Source organism: Pseudomyrmex gracilis, unplaced genomic scaffold, assembly GCF_002006095.1.
Source record: "Pseudomyrmex gracilis isolate BER0280 unplaced genomic scaffold, ASM200609v1 scaffold_1156, whole genome shotgun sequence".
In the NCBI taxonomy this organism is placed as follows: domain Eukaryota; kingdom Metazoa; phylum Arthropoda; class Insecta; order Hymenoptera; family Formicidae; genus Pseudomyrmex; species Pseudomyrmex gracilis.
In genome coordinates this window covers 8,024-22,048 of record NW_018021740.1, presented here as the reverse complement: position 1 = coordinate 22,048, position 14,025 = coordinate 8,024, and the positions used below count along the sequence as shown (strand labels likewise).

Here is a 14,025-nt window from a genome sequence, read left to right as displayed (position 1 = left end):
AACATTACTCATTTCCTTCTGAAATGTACACGGTGTCGGAGAAAATTGGTTTATTCATGAAACTTTTTCTGTTTATAACTTTTTTATAAACAATGAGCGACGGCTAAAAGCTTCATATTGTTACTCAGGAAGGTAATCTTAATAACATCTGTGAAAAAAAAGCCGATCGGAGGGGGCTCCCCTATTCTGTACATTTACCTAGTAAATGTTTTTGTAAATACAAAAAATACAGTTTTGATGGATTACTTGTTAGTTTCACTAACAAATCGTTTTGTTATCTATAACATCGAGTACTTCGGATATAAAACGTGATCTATAAAGTCTACATAAATTTTTGATTTTTTACACAAATATCTTATAATTATATATAAAGTTTTTCACTTGGCGTTACTTCATTATTCTTATAATATATATCTCGCCTTTTGTAGAATAGATTTTGTAGGTAAATTTGTAGTAGTTATATATCACTTCTTTTGTAGAAGAGATTTTGTAGATATTTTGTAGTATATTGCAATTATAAAACAAACAAAAGTTTACTTGGTGTTAGTTTTTTATATGACTTCTCTTGTAAAACAGATATTTTTAAGAAATAATTGTTTGTAGTTTACAATACAGAAAAAAAGAATTTTTTGTAGCATTAAATCAAGTTTTAATTTATTATTTTAATACAATATGTGTTGTGCGTATACTTGGCGCTTGTTCTTACCTTTTTTTAAAAAAGATAAGTTTTTCGAGATATCACACATTTTGTATTTTATAATATTATTGAAAAGTTTTTTCTTGCCGGCAACATCTTCGATAGTACCGATCGCTTCGACAGTTCCTCGCGGCGTAGTGATTTCGCGTCGGCAACACCTCTGATACAACTTTTTTTAATAAACTCTTTTGAAACTTGGCATGAAAAAACTACAGAGTAGAAACTTTCAGATTACGATAAATTTATGATAAAAAATTAATTCAGAAAACGAATAAAAAAATTTTTTTGCGCCGGCAACATCTCTAATATAACTTTTTTTTTAATAAACTGGTTTGAAACGTGGCACAAAATAACTACAAACTGTATACTTTAAATTAACATATTGATATATAGGATGTCGAGAAATTGCATTATTCAGTAGACTTCTTCCTCTTGTAACTTTTTAACAAACAACGATCCCCGCCTAAACCTTCACGTTATTACTCAGGACAATGACCTTGACAACATATGTACAAATTATTCAAATCGGAGGTGGCTCCCCTAATCTGCATAATTACCGAAATTACACCTCTAAATTTTTTTCGACGGTCATTTTTCTGATTATATTTTTCAAGAATATTTTTTTAATAAACAATGAGCGCCGCCTAAAACCTCTTGAATACTACTCAGGAGAGTGCCCTTTATAACATATATCAAAATCAAGGTCATCGGACCTTAATCCCTTATACTCAATAATTACCCAAATTGTAAATGTTTTGACACTTTCTAGTTATTAGCTCAATGGTTGGAAAATGATAACACTGTGTTAGGTGGTCCCGGAAAAATTATTGAAATTGACGAAGCAAAAATAGGCAAGCACAAATATAATCGAGGTCGTGTTTTATGAGGCGAGTGAATATTTGATGGCTATGAACGCGAAAGTGGTCGCATATTTATTTCCCTCTCACTGACATTCAGTTGGCAAATATCAGGAAAATTTATAATGCATTACAATAACAAATAAAAATATATATAACATTGTATAACATTATTTTCGAAATTCGTTTATGGTCATGTTTTTTTATAAATAAGTTTTTTTTAATAAACAATGAGCGACGGCTAAAATCTTTCGATTGTTATTCAGGGAGATGTCCTTCAACAACATATGTCAAATTCAATCAAATCGGAAAGTGGTGACCTTTTGTAAATATTTACCTCTCTCTTTTTCTCATACTGAGAATATCTACGTAGCGTATCTTTTCTTTTATCCATATTCTTCATGATCTCGAATAGATCATTATTTTTTTATTTTTTTTTTTAACCGGGCTAGTGGTCTCGCGGCCTGAGTGCAGGGCTGCGAACCTGGAGATCCCAAGTTCAAATCCGCTCACCACCTAAGGATTTTTTCCGGGCCGGTCCCTTTCAACCGAGTTTATCGGTTGATCGGCGAACTTAATCGAGCCTCCAATAATTAATTCGGGTGTAATCCCGAATTAATTCCCCCTCCCACAAGGCTATCATAGTTGCAACACCTCGAACACGAGCCCGACACAGATGGGCACGCCCACTGTAAAAAGACGGCCGTGTATCGCGTGGTAGTAGTAAACAACTGCACATCCCCCTCTCCCCCATTCGTTCTGAGAATATAAAAACGACTACAGACTGGCATTTGCTTCTCTCGCGAAGGAGCGTGCGCCATTTAAACAAAAAAGAAGAAGAAGATCATTATTTTTTTGTACGTTTTTATTAAAACACTGAAGATCCCATAAAATGGAGGGGGCCGCTCAGTCTGTCAGTTACATTCGAAGCGAGAGGACATTTTGCGTCCTGTTGCATAATACTAACGGTTACGTGACTGCCATTTCCGCCTTTCTTTTTCTCATACTGACTATCTCTGTAGCGTATCTTTTCTTATCCATATTCTTCATGATCTCGACTAGATCATTTTTTTTTTAAGTTTTTTTTAAAAAAGCAAAGAAGATCCCATAGTGGATCGAAACGTTTGTTAAAAATTTTTAAAAATCTTCGAATTGTAAAAGAATTTTACCCGAACATCTGGTGTTGGTTGTTATTGCCATTTCCTTATTTCTTTTTATTAAAATATTCAACAAGCTGTAAACATATAAATTAATTTTTTATCATAAATTTATCATAAATTGAAAATTTACAGTCTGTAGTTATTTCGTGCCAAGTTTCAAAATAGTTTATTAAAACCAGGTATATCGGAGGTGTTGCCGGCGCAAAATCACTAGCCGCGAAGAACATTGTCGAAGCGATCGGTACTATCAGAGGTGTTGCCAGCGCAAATAACGCAAACTACTAACGTGCCTCGTGATTCTCTCTTTCTCTCTCTCACTCACACTTTCTATCTTTTTATTTTTTTCTTTTGTTAACGCGCTCGTATATGTATGCCATCTCGTAGCAGGCATACAAACATGCCCATCACACGACGATGAAAAAACGTGAATTTCTCAATCAAAAACTTTAAGAGAGTACTGGAGCCTGTAAACTGGATAGAGACCTGTAAATCGACGTTTTAAAAACCTAAATTTTTCTAATTTTTAAGTTTCTTTACTGCATTACATAAAAAGTGCTTCTACAGAAGCAAATACATATAAACAACTATTTAGTGCTTTTGAAAATAGATATATAATGCCTTTTGAAACTCTTTTTCATTCATAACGATAGCATATGATAACCTATACTGTCATCACACTAAGACGTAATTCTCATCAATTAGATAGTCATACCATAATCTGAATGTCTCATTAGATTCGTCTTTGTCGTATCTGTGACGCTTGTTCATTGTAAATATGTACATATGCTTAGAAATAATTCTACATACATGAATATATAGTAAGGTTATAGAAGGAAACTGTATAAGAAAAAATGTATGCTGAATTTTGACATTTCAAAGAACAAGCGCCAATTCTTAGCACTATTTATTTCTGTAGAAGCATTTTAGATTTGATGCAGTAAATACGACTCCAAAGAACTTAGAAGAAACGTCGGTTTACAGGTCTCTATAGTCGGTATCCAGTACCTTCTTAATCGTTGCATATCTCCGAAAATCAGGAACAAACAAAAAAAAACATAAGAATACTTTTTTTTAAATGTTTTATTCTGAATCAATTAAGACCAAACCGAAATTAATCGGTTCAGTCGTTACTTAAATATTGCCTTGAGAAAATTTCCCCACTTCTAAAATGCATGAATCTCGCGTATATAAGGCACAGTGTGCTCGCGCAGTTCGAGCGCCACTTCGTTGCGCGTGAACTTGGCGCGAGGCACTACCTCTTGATCTATATTGCGTTCAATTTGAGAAGAGAATATTACTGCGTAGGGAAAGAAAAGCAAAGTAAGGATAGCGTTGCGTGCAAGATTAGCGAGACATTTGCTGACGGTCAATAAGTGCATCCAGAAGCACGAGCGCTCAGTGAGCGGCTAAGTAGCAATTGACTGGTTTAGATTACAATAAGAGCCAATCACAGTCGATTGCTACTTTGCTCAGTGAGCGGTCGTGCTTCTGGGGATCGATTCTATATCCATGCAATGTAGTGAAAATTACAAAAGTGAGCAAATTTACTAGTTGTTGACCAATAACATCATAGATATTTTAGTAAATTCGCTCATGTTTGTAAGTTTTAGTACATTGCGTGATACAGGTTGTGTTCCAAATTTACTGTCAGCGCTGCAAGTATGGCTTCATGAAAGCAAGCTACTAACATCGTTCCGATTTTGTTAAGCATGCTATCAACACAAATATAGGTTTCAAATTGAAACGATATTTTAGCGAGTTTCAATGCCAATAGCAAAGAAAGTAAACACGAAACAGACATAACCTAACCTAACCTAACCTAACCCAAAAATATGGAAAACAATATGCAAAAAGATGAATATTAGAAAATCACATTAAAGAAATGTGATTCTTGCTTTCTCAGCGTCTTGTGCTGATATGGCTAGATTGTATGTGATATTATTGTCGCATCGATTAGCGTCAATTGTTCCATAGTAGTCGCCATCTTTAATGCTTTAGCTGCTTCACCTCTGTAGCCGCAGCAGCCACAGTAGAAAGTGACGACAATATTAATGACGTCATTATACTTTTGCAGCACTGCCACAGCATGTTATTACACATTTTAACGGTGTTTGCAAGTGCTGCCAGCGACAGTAAATTTGGAACACAGCCACAGAATCGACTCCTGAATCTGGATGCACCCAATGGCTGTGGAGTTGTTGAAACAAGGAGAGTTTCTACTACAAAAGATGTGCGAAACGGACGATCTTCGTCCATCCGGTTTCTCTTCTCAAATTGAACGCAGTATATACACATAAATTTGTAATGTAATGTAGTACAGATTGAAAAGCGATCGGTGCAGAGATTATTAGGTATGCAATACGACAATATCTATGAGTCTAGGAGATAAAAAACTTTACAAAGAATGTAAAATATGATGAATCTAAATTTCTTCTGACTTTTTGTGCAAAATATGATTTACATAGTCTTCTCAGAATTCAAACATCAAGTAACTTCCACTCCCAGCAAACAATTTGGTTGTCAGATGTCGCAATTTTGTCGCCAACCGCCACATCAAATCCATATCCATCTGTGTCCTCAGTAGAATATGGTTTCGGTGAGTTTTGGTGACCATGTTGCGTTTTTTGTCTGTGTTAACAGCTTTGGCAGCACACAAAGCATGTTTCCATATTGTAGCGTTTCTGCACACAGTTTCTGTTGCCAGGTCTGCGCAGTCAGAAATTGTTTGCTGGGACTGTAAAATGCAAAAGTTGTGATACTACAAAAACCAGTGTATCAAATAATATTCTTATTTCGATTCCTATTGTTAATTTAAAAAAAAAATTATAAACTTAACAATTTGTTAAATGATACCTTTTCGTATTGGTGTAAAGAATACAAAGAAGTATGTGTAAATTGTACTGGAAATGACATGTTACTTAAAAAGAGAATTATCATTAACAAGAAGGATACTTATTATTCAAATAAATATTGACGATGACGGACCTCCGATGATCTTGATCTTGACATATGTTGTTCATGATCCTGAGTAACATGCAAAAGGTCTTAGCCGTCACTCGTTGTTTATTCAAAAGTTATCAACAAAAAAAAGTTCCGGCAATTATGCAGTTTAGCTCCTTTTCCCAATTTTGACTATTTTGATCCGGTTTTTTATAAAACGCTTTATTTCATCTCTACAATGAAGAATCAATCGGGGGAGCTTGAAAAAATAATGTGCTTCTCTTCTTCTTTTAAAAAAAAATTATTAAACTTGAAAACTCTTCATAATTCTTGAGAACGGGTATCCTGCGGAGATTGGTGTTTGGACATCATGTATATTTCACAAATAAATATTTTGTTTGTATCACACATTGTCGTACACGTGTAGGCAGAGAAGGGGCTCGCTCCCCTCGCAGGTTGCAGGGAGAGTGGCGCTTTGTCCCTCCCCCTGCACCCCTCAAAAAAACTTCACTCACTCTTAATGATATTGGGAGCTTTCCAGCTACGTACACACACTGTGTCCATTAGTGTAAGAAAGAGCATATCAGTGTGTCTCACTCACAGTAGTGGACACTGTGTTGCACAGTGTCGCCTGTGTACGTAGCTGAAAAGCTCCCATTGTAATAACAGGTTGGGTTGGGTTAGATTTTTCGGGAGGTGCAGGGAAGCAAAGCCACTCCCCCTGTTTACACGCTTACAATACAAACATAAAAAACAAAAACACAAACAGGTAGAATTCAGTGTAAAATTAGCAGAAGTTTCTGGCGTATATCTCGGAAACTAAATTCAAACAGGGCTTATTTTAGACATAATTTATGATACTGCGAGAATTCACAAATACAGAAAGTAATAAACAATGACGGCAATAAATAGTGGATTCAGAATAGTCAAATATAAACACAAGGTAATACGCAAAACATGATAAACTTGGAAAGTACATGCTTAGGAGCCATAGAGCTTATACTCATGGAGAGGCCCTGTCTATATGCTAACCATAGAGAGGGCTGCGCCGGGAGGATCGACAAAGAGAGATATATTTGGATATATTTTGTCTCAACTGTGGCTCCCCCACTCCGTGTTCTCTGTTATTCTCTTCTATAAGAAGTGGCCACAATTGAAACAGAAAAATATATCTCTCTTTGTCGATCCTCCTTTTGCGCTCGCAGGGCCTCTCCATAAGTATAAGCTCTATGTTAGGAGCGCACAGAGACGAGCTAACGTCCTATGTGCGTTCTCTCACCTAATGTACTTTCTAAGCTTACCGTAATATGTATTGGTTTTATTTATATTTTTATATTTTTTATTTCTTGTATATGACGTATATGTGTATAAAACATTATATATTATGTCTAAAATATACACGGTGTCAAAGAACAATGGTTCATTTCTGAAATTTTCTTTTGGTAATAACTTTTTAATAAACAACGTGCGACGGCTAAAACCTTTTGTATGTTACTCAGGAAGACCATCTTAATAATATATGTGAAACTAAAGGTCATCACAGGATGGTCCGTTATTGTCAATATTTATCCTAAAATATTGGTAAATAAACAGTTGTGTTATATAATGAATGCGATATTTTACCAGGAATCATGTGTAGAAAACGGTCATTATACAAGTATATGTCGAGAAAGAACATCTAATTAGATTGAAGTTGATAATGGAATAAATAAAACAAAATGGTCTAGAGGGGCTAAAAATAATTATATACTTTTTTGGAAAAAAAATTAAGAAAAATTAGATCTAAATAAAAGGCAATATCTAATTGCTTAATAAACTAATTAAACATTTTAACACTTTTGCGCCAAATAGAAACAATAGTAAACATTTTTTGTCGTATGATTAAAAACCACATAAAAAAATTAAAAAGATACTTTCAACATTGTTATATGTATTATTGTTATTATGTAAAAATACATTTGTATTATGTTGAAAGAAGTGTTTGCAACAACATTCTACAAAAATGTATATCCTGAAAATTTATTCATTTTTAAAAAAGATAAAGAAAAAGGCGCCAAGTACATGCGCAACTCGTAACTCTAGAAAATTATTACTATAGAACTGTACTGCATAAAAACTCTTTCTCTACAAAAGCTATTTTACAAAAGAAATGATATCAGAAAGTAGTGCCAAGTAAATCTCGTACGTTTATACATTGTTGCCAAATAAAATATTAGAAAACTATAGTCCCATGTAGAACTATTTTCAAAATAATAACTATTTTATGCAAAAAAACTTGACGCGGCTGAACCGAAAACTATACTGAACTAAAGTTCAGTCTAATGTGATAGCTATTCAATAGCTTTTTTATTAAGCGTACGACAAAGTACGTACTTTTCGAACTCTTTTAATAAACTAACATTATTTTCTTTCGACAAAACTCATCTAATGCTGACTCTCAAAAGTATCAAAAATACTTGAAGAATTCATAATTATTGCTACACTTTTGTAGTGTTATACTAATTGATTTATGACAAAATTAAACTTCCATACGTGAAATACATGAAAAGGTCATGTGTAGTGTGATCTGTCTTTAATGTTTGGTGCAGCCACGTCAAGTTTCTTTGCATAAAATAGTTATTATTTTGAAAATAGTTCCACATAGAACTGTTTTCGATTTTTCACACAAAGCAAAATTCTATAAATGTATGTATATTTGGACAGTTTCAGACTTTTCGCGCAAAACTATTTTTATAATTTTCTAATATTTTATATAGTAACAATATATAAACGTACGAGATTTACTTGGCACTACTTTCTGATATCATTTCTTTTGTAGAGAAAAAGTTTTTATGTAGTACAGTTCTATAGTAATAATTTTCTAGAGATACGAGTTGCGCGTGTACTTGGCGCCTTTTTTATTTAATTTTTTTTAAAGTTACCTTATATAACTATATAATTCTATTATAATAGTATAAACTTAATTATAAAAACTCAAGTTATTCAAAAATCGAATTAGTAGGTTTCTCCTTTAAATTTCGTAATTTCTTGTTCTGTGTTATTATTAAGACACTCTTATATTGATACAAATTTATCTTGAAGAGTTTTCGATCCAATTTACTTTTTCTGAACAGAGAATGTCATTCGATGCAGATCCGAGCTAGATCCAATATAAAATTTGACATTCTACTTGATAAAAAGAAAGTCGACGAGAATTTTAGACGCATTGTTCTATTTATCTCTAAGTTACAAATTTATTTTTTTTTTTTTTGAATTACAATCATAATACATTACAATTATAACACATACAAAAAATAGTTTAAATTAATGAATAGGTAACAAAAATAACAAAATCCTACTTTCCTTAAAATAGGTACTGACGACATGTGGCAGCACCACATTTACAAATAGTTCTGTATTTCGAGACGCTACTCTTGACATCTGATTCATTATCCAACTGCTGCATTTTCTCGCTACTATTGCGTGGTGTCTGTGTATTCGGTGTTGATTCCCGGCACGTATAGTCGAAAGTTAGTTCTTCATTCTGCTTAATGTCTTTGATGGCAAAAAGCGCAAGATTTGGTAAGTTTGGGTCCAGACAATTGATCCAAATAGCGTAAACGGCAAGATTCGGGTCACACGAATGATTAATAAAATGCGAGACGTTACCATACATGGCTGCATCCACAGTATATGGACATTGATCATCGGTCTCATTGTAGTCGAGATCAAAGAGATATGTACGACCGGTTATATTATACTGCTTACTACGTTTTTCCGCTTCTTCACTATTAATTACTTCACCGACATACTGAATAACGAAAGTTCCTTTCTTAATCGCGCGTAGAGTACGCACACCCCAGCCGCGACCATTGTTCGTGCGAAAGATGCACAGCTGCATGTCACTGCCACGCTGCACCACGCGATTCTGGCAAGTCTGTGCGTCGCAAGTACAGCGTTTGTTGCATTCGTAAATGGGCGTGCCAGGTGGCACACGTACCCGAAATGCCGTCGTGTATGGTAACGACTGCATACCGTTCTGGGTAAAGCAACAATTGGATTTGCAACCGGACTTGCCGCTGGATTCGCAGACGTTACATTCACAACCGATCGGTGGATCGTCCGGTATTATGACGCCTGCACCTGGCAAGTAGCTGTCGATATAGAAGAAATCTTGCGGCGCGCTTTCCAGATCTATCAAGTTTTCCACTTGTATTCTCGGCTTGCCTTTTGTAATACTATTCATCTCGTTCTCCCAATCTTGCAGTGATTCGAGCTGAGTACGTCGTATTTCGATCAGTAACATACACAAAATTTGATGCTTGATCTTCGCTTCTAATTTATTGTTGCGCGAATCATTATTTAAGTACCGTCGGATGTCGGCGAACACACCATCCTCGGTAGCTGCGGCTACGGCAGCAGACGTGACATCGTCTATCGATTTGTTTTCGCGCAGCAGCTGTGTTAAAAAATCTTCAACGTGAACTGTTTTTGGATAAAAGTTCACCTTTGCCTTAAATCGGTCGATCAATTTTTGCCGATTGTTCTCAAACTCAAAGAGTAACTCCTCGCAGTTGATAAGATTGCTCATCGGCTCCCATGTATTGTACTTAACGTTCCAATTTTTCCACTTCACCAAATAGCGCACCTTGCCGTTCTGCTCGCATTTCTGTACAATTTTCTCTACTTCCCATAGTTTCTTTTGTTTTTCAGATGAGGAACGTTTATCAAAAGAAGTTTTTACTACTTTACGATATTTTTCGCTAGACATAATGTCATGCAGCAGCACTCGTACTTCCTTTATTTCAAATTCGCGAAAAGTCAGACTATCGTCTCGTGCAGACGATCTACCGTCAGACGATTCATCGTAATCGGACTGTCGGCCGTCACTACCCGTATCTCTTATACAGTTAATTCCACGTGCATAAGAACCACTATCAAATGCCTCGAGCGCCCGTTGTGTAATGATGTTTCTGTCCTTTGACCGCCTCGATACACAGGAACGAAGCCTTCTGTTGTTCAACGGGTGATGTATGTTGGTGTGGCTATCGCTTGCTGTAGATGTGTCGTTCAATTTGGGTTGTTTGGCGCCTGATGACATTTCAATGCTTCCAGTAGGGGAAAAGCATCGTTTTTGGAAAACAGCTGGTAGTTTACAGTTTATGCCACCGGATATATCTGCCGATTCGCCACTGCTGCTACCACTGTCCGCCGTGTCTGCAATGCCAAACATTTAAACAGCATCATTTTTTGTTATCTTCCTTTTTTCACTTCTAATTTGTAACGACAGCTCTCCCCTACTTCTGTGTCTCGTTTTATTTCTTCTTTCCTATTCTTCTTCTTTTCTGTTTTAATTTCTAACGAATAATTATGTATACTTTTAGGTTTGCTTCTAATAGGATTTCATTAATCATTTTGTTATTATATACTTGCGATATCAATTTAAAAAAAAATCAGCTTTCACACTTTTATAATACATAACAAACCGTTCTTTTTAAGAGATCACGAAAAAAAAGAAGCAGGAATTATCAGAATGTAGTATCATACTATAAATTTTAAATTTGCCTAAACATACTAGATGCTAATGCAATCAGTATGTTAGTTTAGAGTCAAGTTCTCCGAAAATTCAGCATGTATAAACAAACCTATGACTCGAATTCGCTATATCATAGGCTGTTTCCTCTTCCCGGGCAAAAAAGAGGCTCAGATCGCCAAACTGTTGTTCCCGTTTACATTTTTGAAGTATAAAACAATCTTTTCTATCATATAAAATATGTACATATATTATAACTGCATTGAATATTTAATTATAAGAAAATATCCTTTTATATATATGTATATATATATAATACTAAACCAACTACTATTATTCTTTTATACGTAAGAGGAAAATGTCACTTGTGTATAATTTCATTCATTCATTCATTCATTTACTGCTATCGACTGCACTCAGACAACATTCACAATTAGCATTGTAATTACTTATTTATCTAAAATAAAATTTTTAATTTGATAATTATAATAAAAAAGTTATAATACAAAACTATACTTACCTATGTAATAATATTTCATACAAAAACCAGTAAAACGTAAAAACACTTAAAATTATATATTTAAATGTGTAATACACTTACCAAGTTTAATAGTGATATTCCTTTGTAATTCATTCTTAAAACGAACAGTTTGTACTCCAGAGATAGCCTTTACAATTGTTGACTTTCCGTGTGCTACATGTCCAATAGTACCTGATACAAATTTATACTTTTAAAATTGGTTGCATTGTAATAAATGTATATACTAACTATGCTTCATATATTAATATTCACAATTATATTTTTGTATTACCTTATGTTACTTACCTATGTTGATTGTAGCTTGTCTACTGATTACTTGTCGTGATAGTGCAGTTAATTCACTAACAACCTATGCAAAAGCAAACCATTGACATTAAGTTTTCATATTAGCAATAACTAAAAATAGACAGTATAATAGAAAAGTTCATATTGAGTTATTAGTATTATCACTATTATTGTTTAATAATGGAAAATAATTCTTTCCACTCTCACATAAACTGATGTTGTGTACATGATGGTTTGTGTACATAAGCAAGTTACAATTATATTTTAAAAATATACTCTAACAATCTTATGTTTCTACAGAAATATTCATTTATCTTCACAAAGTACAGTATACTTTCTATATTTTGGCATTTTTTTCTTGCTCCTGGCATCATAATCTAATAACAATGCATGAAAAGTATATGAGCATTGCACATGAAAAAGTTTAGTCGTAACTGTAAAGTTGTAAGCAATTCAACCAATTACAGATCAGTATTACTTACTTTATATTAACTAGAATGCTGACCTGTGATTGATTGGTTTGTTTACAATCTTATAACTTTTGTTATGGCCTTATTTCACGCACATTATCTTATGGAAAAAATTATTGTTTTATTATAAAAAAAAAGTATAAAAAATAAAACTAATAGAAAAAAAAGAACTACCTGGATACAATAAGTATATATTGATGGTTACGCGGGTTTTAACTTACTTCTGATTGATTAAAGTTTAGTTGAAAATAATAAAATTAACTTTTGATATGCTTGATATTTCCGAGGGATAAAAGATAAGAGAGAAATAGTGAGAAAAAAAAGACATTTTCGTTTTATATAGGATGTCAGTGCGCACGTGTTGACTGATGTCACATGTATATGAGATTTCTTCTTAAGATTAATAAAAACATCATAAAATCAATTAAAAAAATTTTATTAGAACAGGTAACTCTCGTATAATGTGGATATTCCATTTCAGAAATGCTGTGTTCTATAAATCGCGTTATACAAGGCTCACATAAGCGCGCGTATGATAAATTGAGGTTAGACTCCATTTTACTACAATTTGTAAACCGCGTCATATTGAAACCGCGTTATTCGAAGGTTATCTGTATTACTAAAATATTATTTGATGCGTATGCGTATACATATACATATACATATACAAATATACATAAATTGCTCATTGCAACAAGACAAAGACAAGTACATTAACTAAGGTTCTATTACGTGATGGATGAAAAACCGAGCAAGCTGACGCAACGACTCACCAATTTTGACAAATCTTGTTTATACAAATTTGGCTGGCCAGTAGTTATGCCGAGTCCTTCTTCGCCGCCCATTTTCTGTTTTTAAGTAATGATATTATTCAATTTTTAGCGCACCAGATGTTCTCCTTACGCAGAAAAGTTTTTTATCCACGTTCACGTTTTAAACAGTGATCAGCCTAAAAACAGCATCCGTTAGGGCGGCGTCCCATTGAGCAGAAATCCATGGCGGAAGTGGCGGAACGGAACCAGTGCAACCAATCAGACACAAGGTCTGTTCTTTTTACCTGAACTGGCTGCACTAGTTCAGAGTTCATCTTTTTCACTCTACATTGGAAGAAGAAAGATAACCTCTGAACTAGTGTAGCCAGTTCAGGTAAAAAGAACAGACCTACAGAAAAAGTGAAGGAAAGAAAACAGGAGAAATGGCTATAGGGCCTTCTACAATAGGTTTGTTTTACTTGCATACACGAAAAGTGTAAAGTGTACACCTTACACTTTTAATACACTACACTTTTTGGAAGTGGGGGAAACATCGTGTAAAGTGTATGCTTTTCAAGAAAAACGCCAGAGTGTAAGAAAAGTGTATGATTGGTTAGTTTCGTGAAAACGGTTGTTATTAAAACGGTTTTATCAGTACGTGTAAACGTAGTCGTAGTCAGTTATTTGTGCATGGTGTTGGTTGTTTTAAGTTTTAAGCATTTTTAAGTAAAAAGGAGTAAAAAATATTTAGTTTTTTAAAAGTTAATAATTGTACTGTTACAAGTGTAACAAAATAAATGCAGAAATGCTT

The 14,025-nt window shown here is 34.1% G+C and overlaps 1 protein-coding gene across 1 annotated transcript; it reads right to left on the bottom strand.

The window, feature by feature from the left end:
• Window positions 1-8,567: 8,567 nt before the first annotated feature.
• On the bottom strand, window positions 8,568-13,471 carry LOC109861928 (histone-lysine N-methyltransferase Su(var)3-9). Its single transcript, XM_020441783.1, has 4 exons — window positions 13,236-13,471; window positions 11,993-12,056; window positions 11,768-11,878; window positions 8,568-10,850 (listed from the first exon to the last, which is right to left on the bottom strand). The coding sequence occupies exons 1-4, from the start codon at window positions 13,305-13,307 to the stop codon at window positions 8,998-9,000; spliced, it is 2,100 nt and encodes a 699-aa protein (XP_020297372.1). The 5' UTR covers window positions 13,308-13,471; the 3' UTR covers window positions 8,568-8,997.
• Window positions 13,472-14,025: the final 554 nt, after the last annotated feature.

What these genes read in the sequence shown, in the direction of transcription:
- LOC109861928 (XM_020441783.1), bottom strand. Translation starts at nt 13,307, where the DNA reads ATGGGCGGCGAAGAAGGACTCGGCATAACTACTGGCCAGCCAAATTTG. An exon ending in ACAAGCTACAATCAACATAG is followed by an intron (nt 11,879 to 11,992) that starts GTAAGTAACATA and finishes AATTTGTATCAG; the next exon opens with GTACTATTGGACATGTAGCA. An exon ending in GAATATCACTATTAAACTTG is followed by an intron (nt 10,851 to 11,767) that starts GTAAGTGTATTA and finishes TTGGCATTGCAG; the next exon opens with ACACGGCGGACAGTGGTAGC.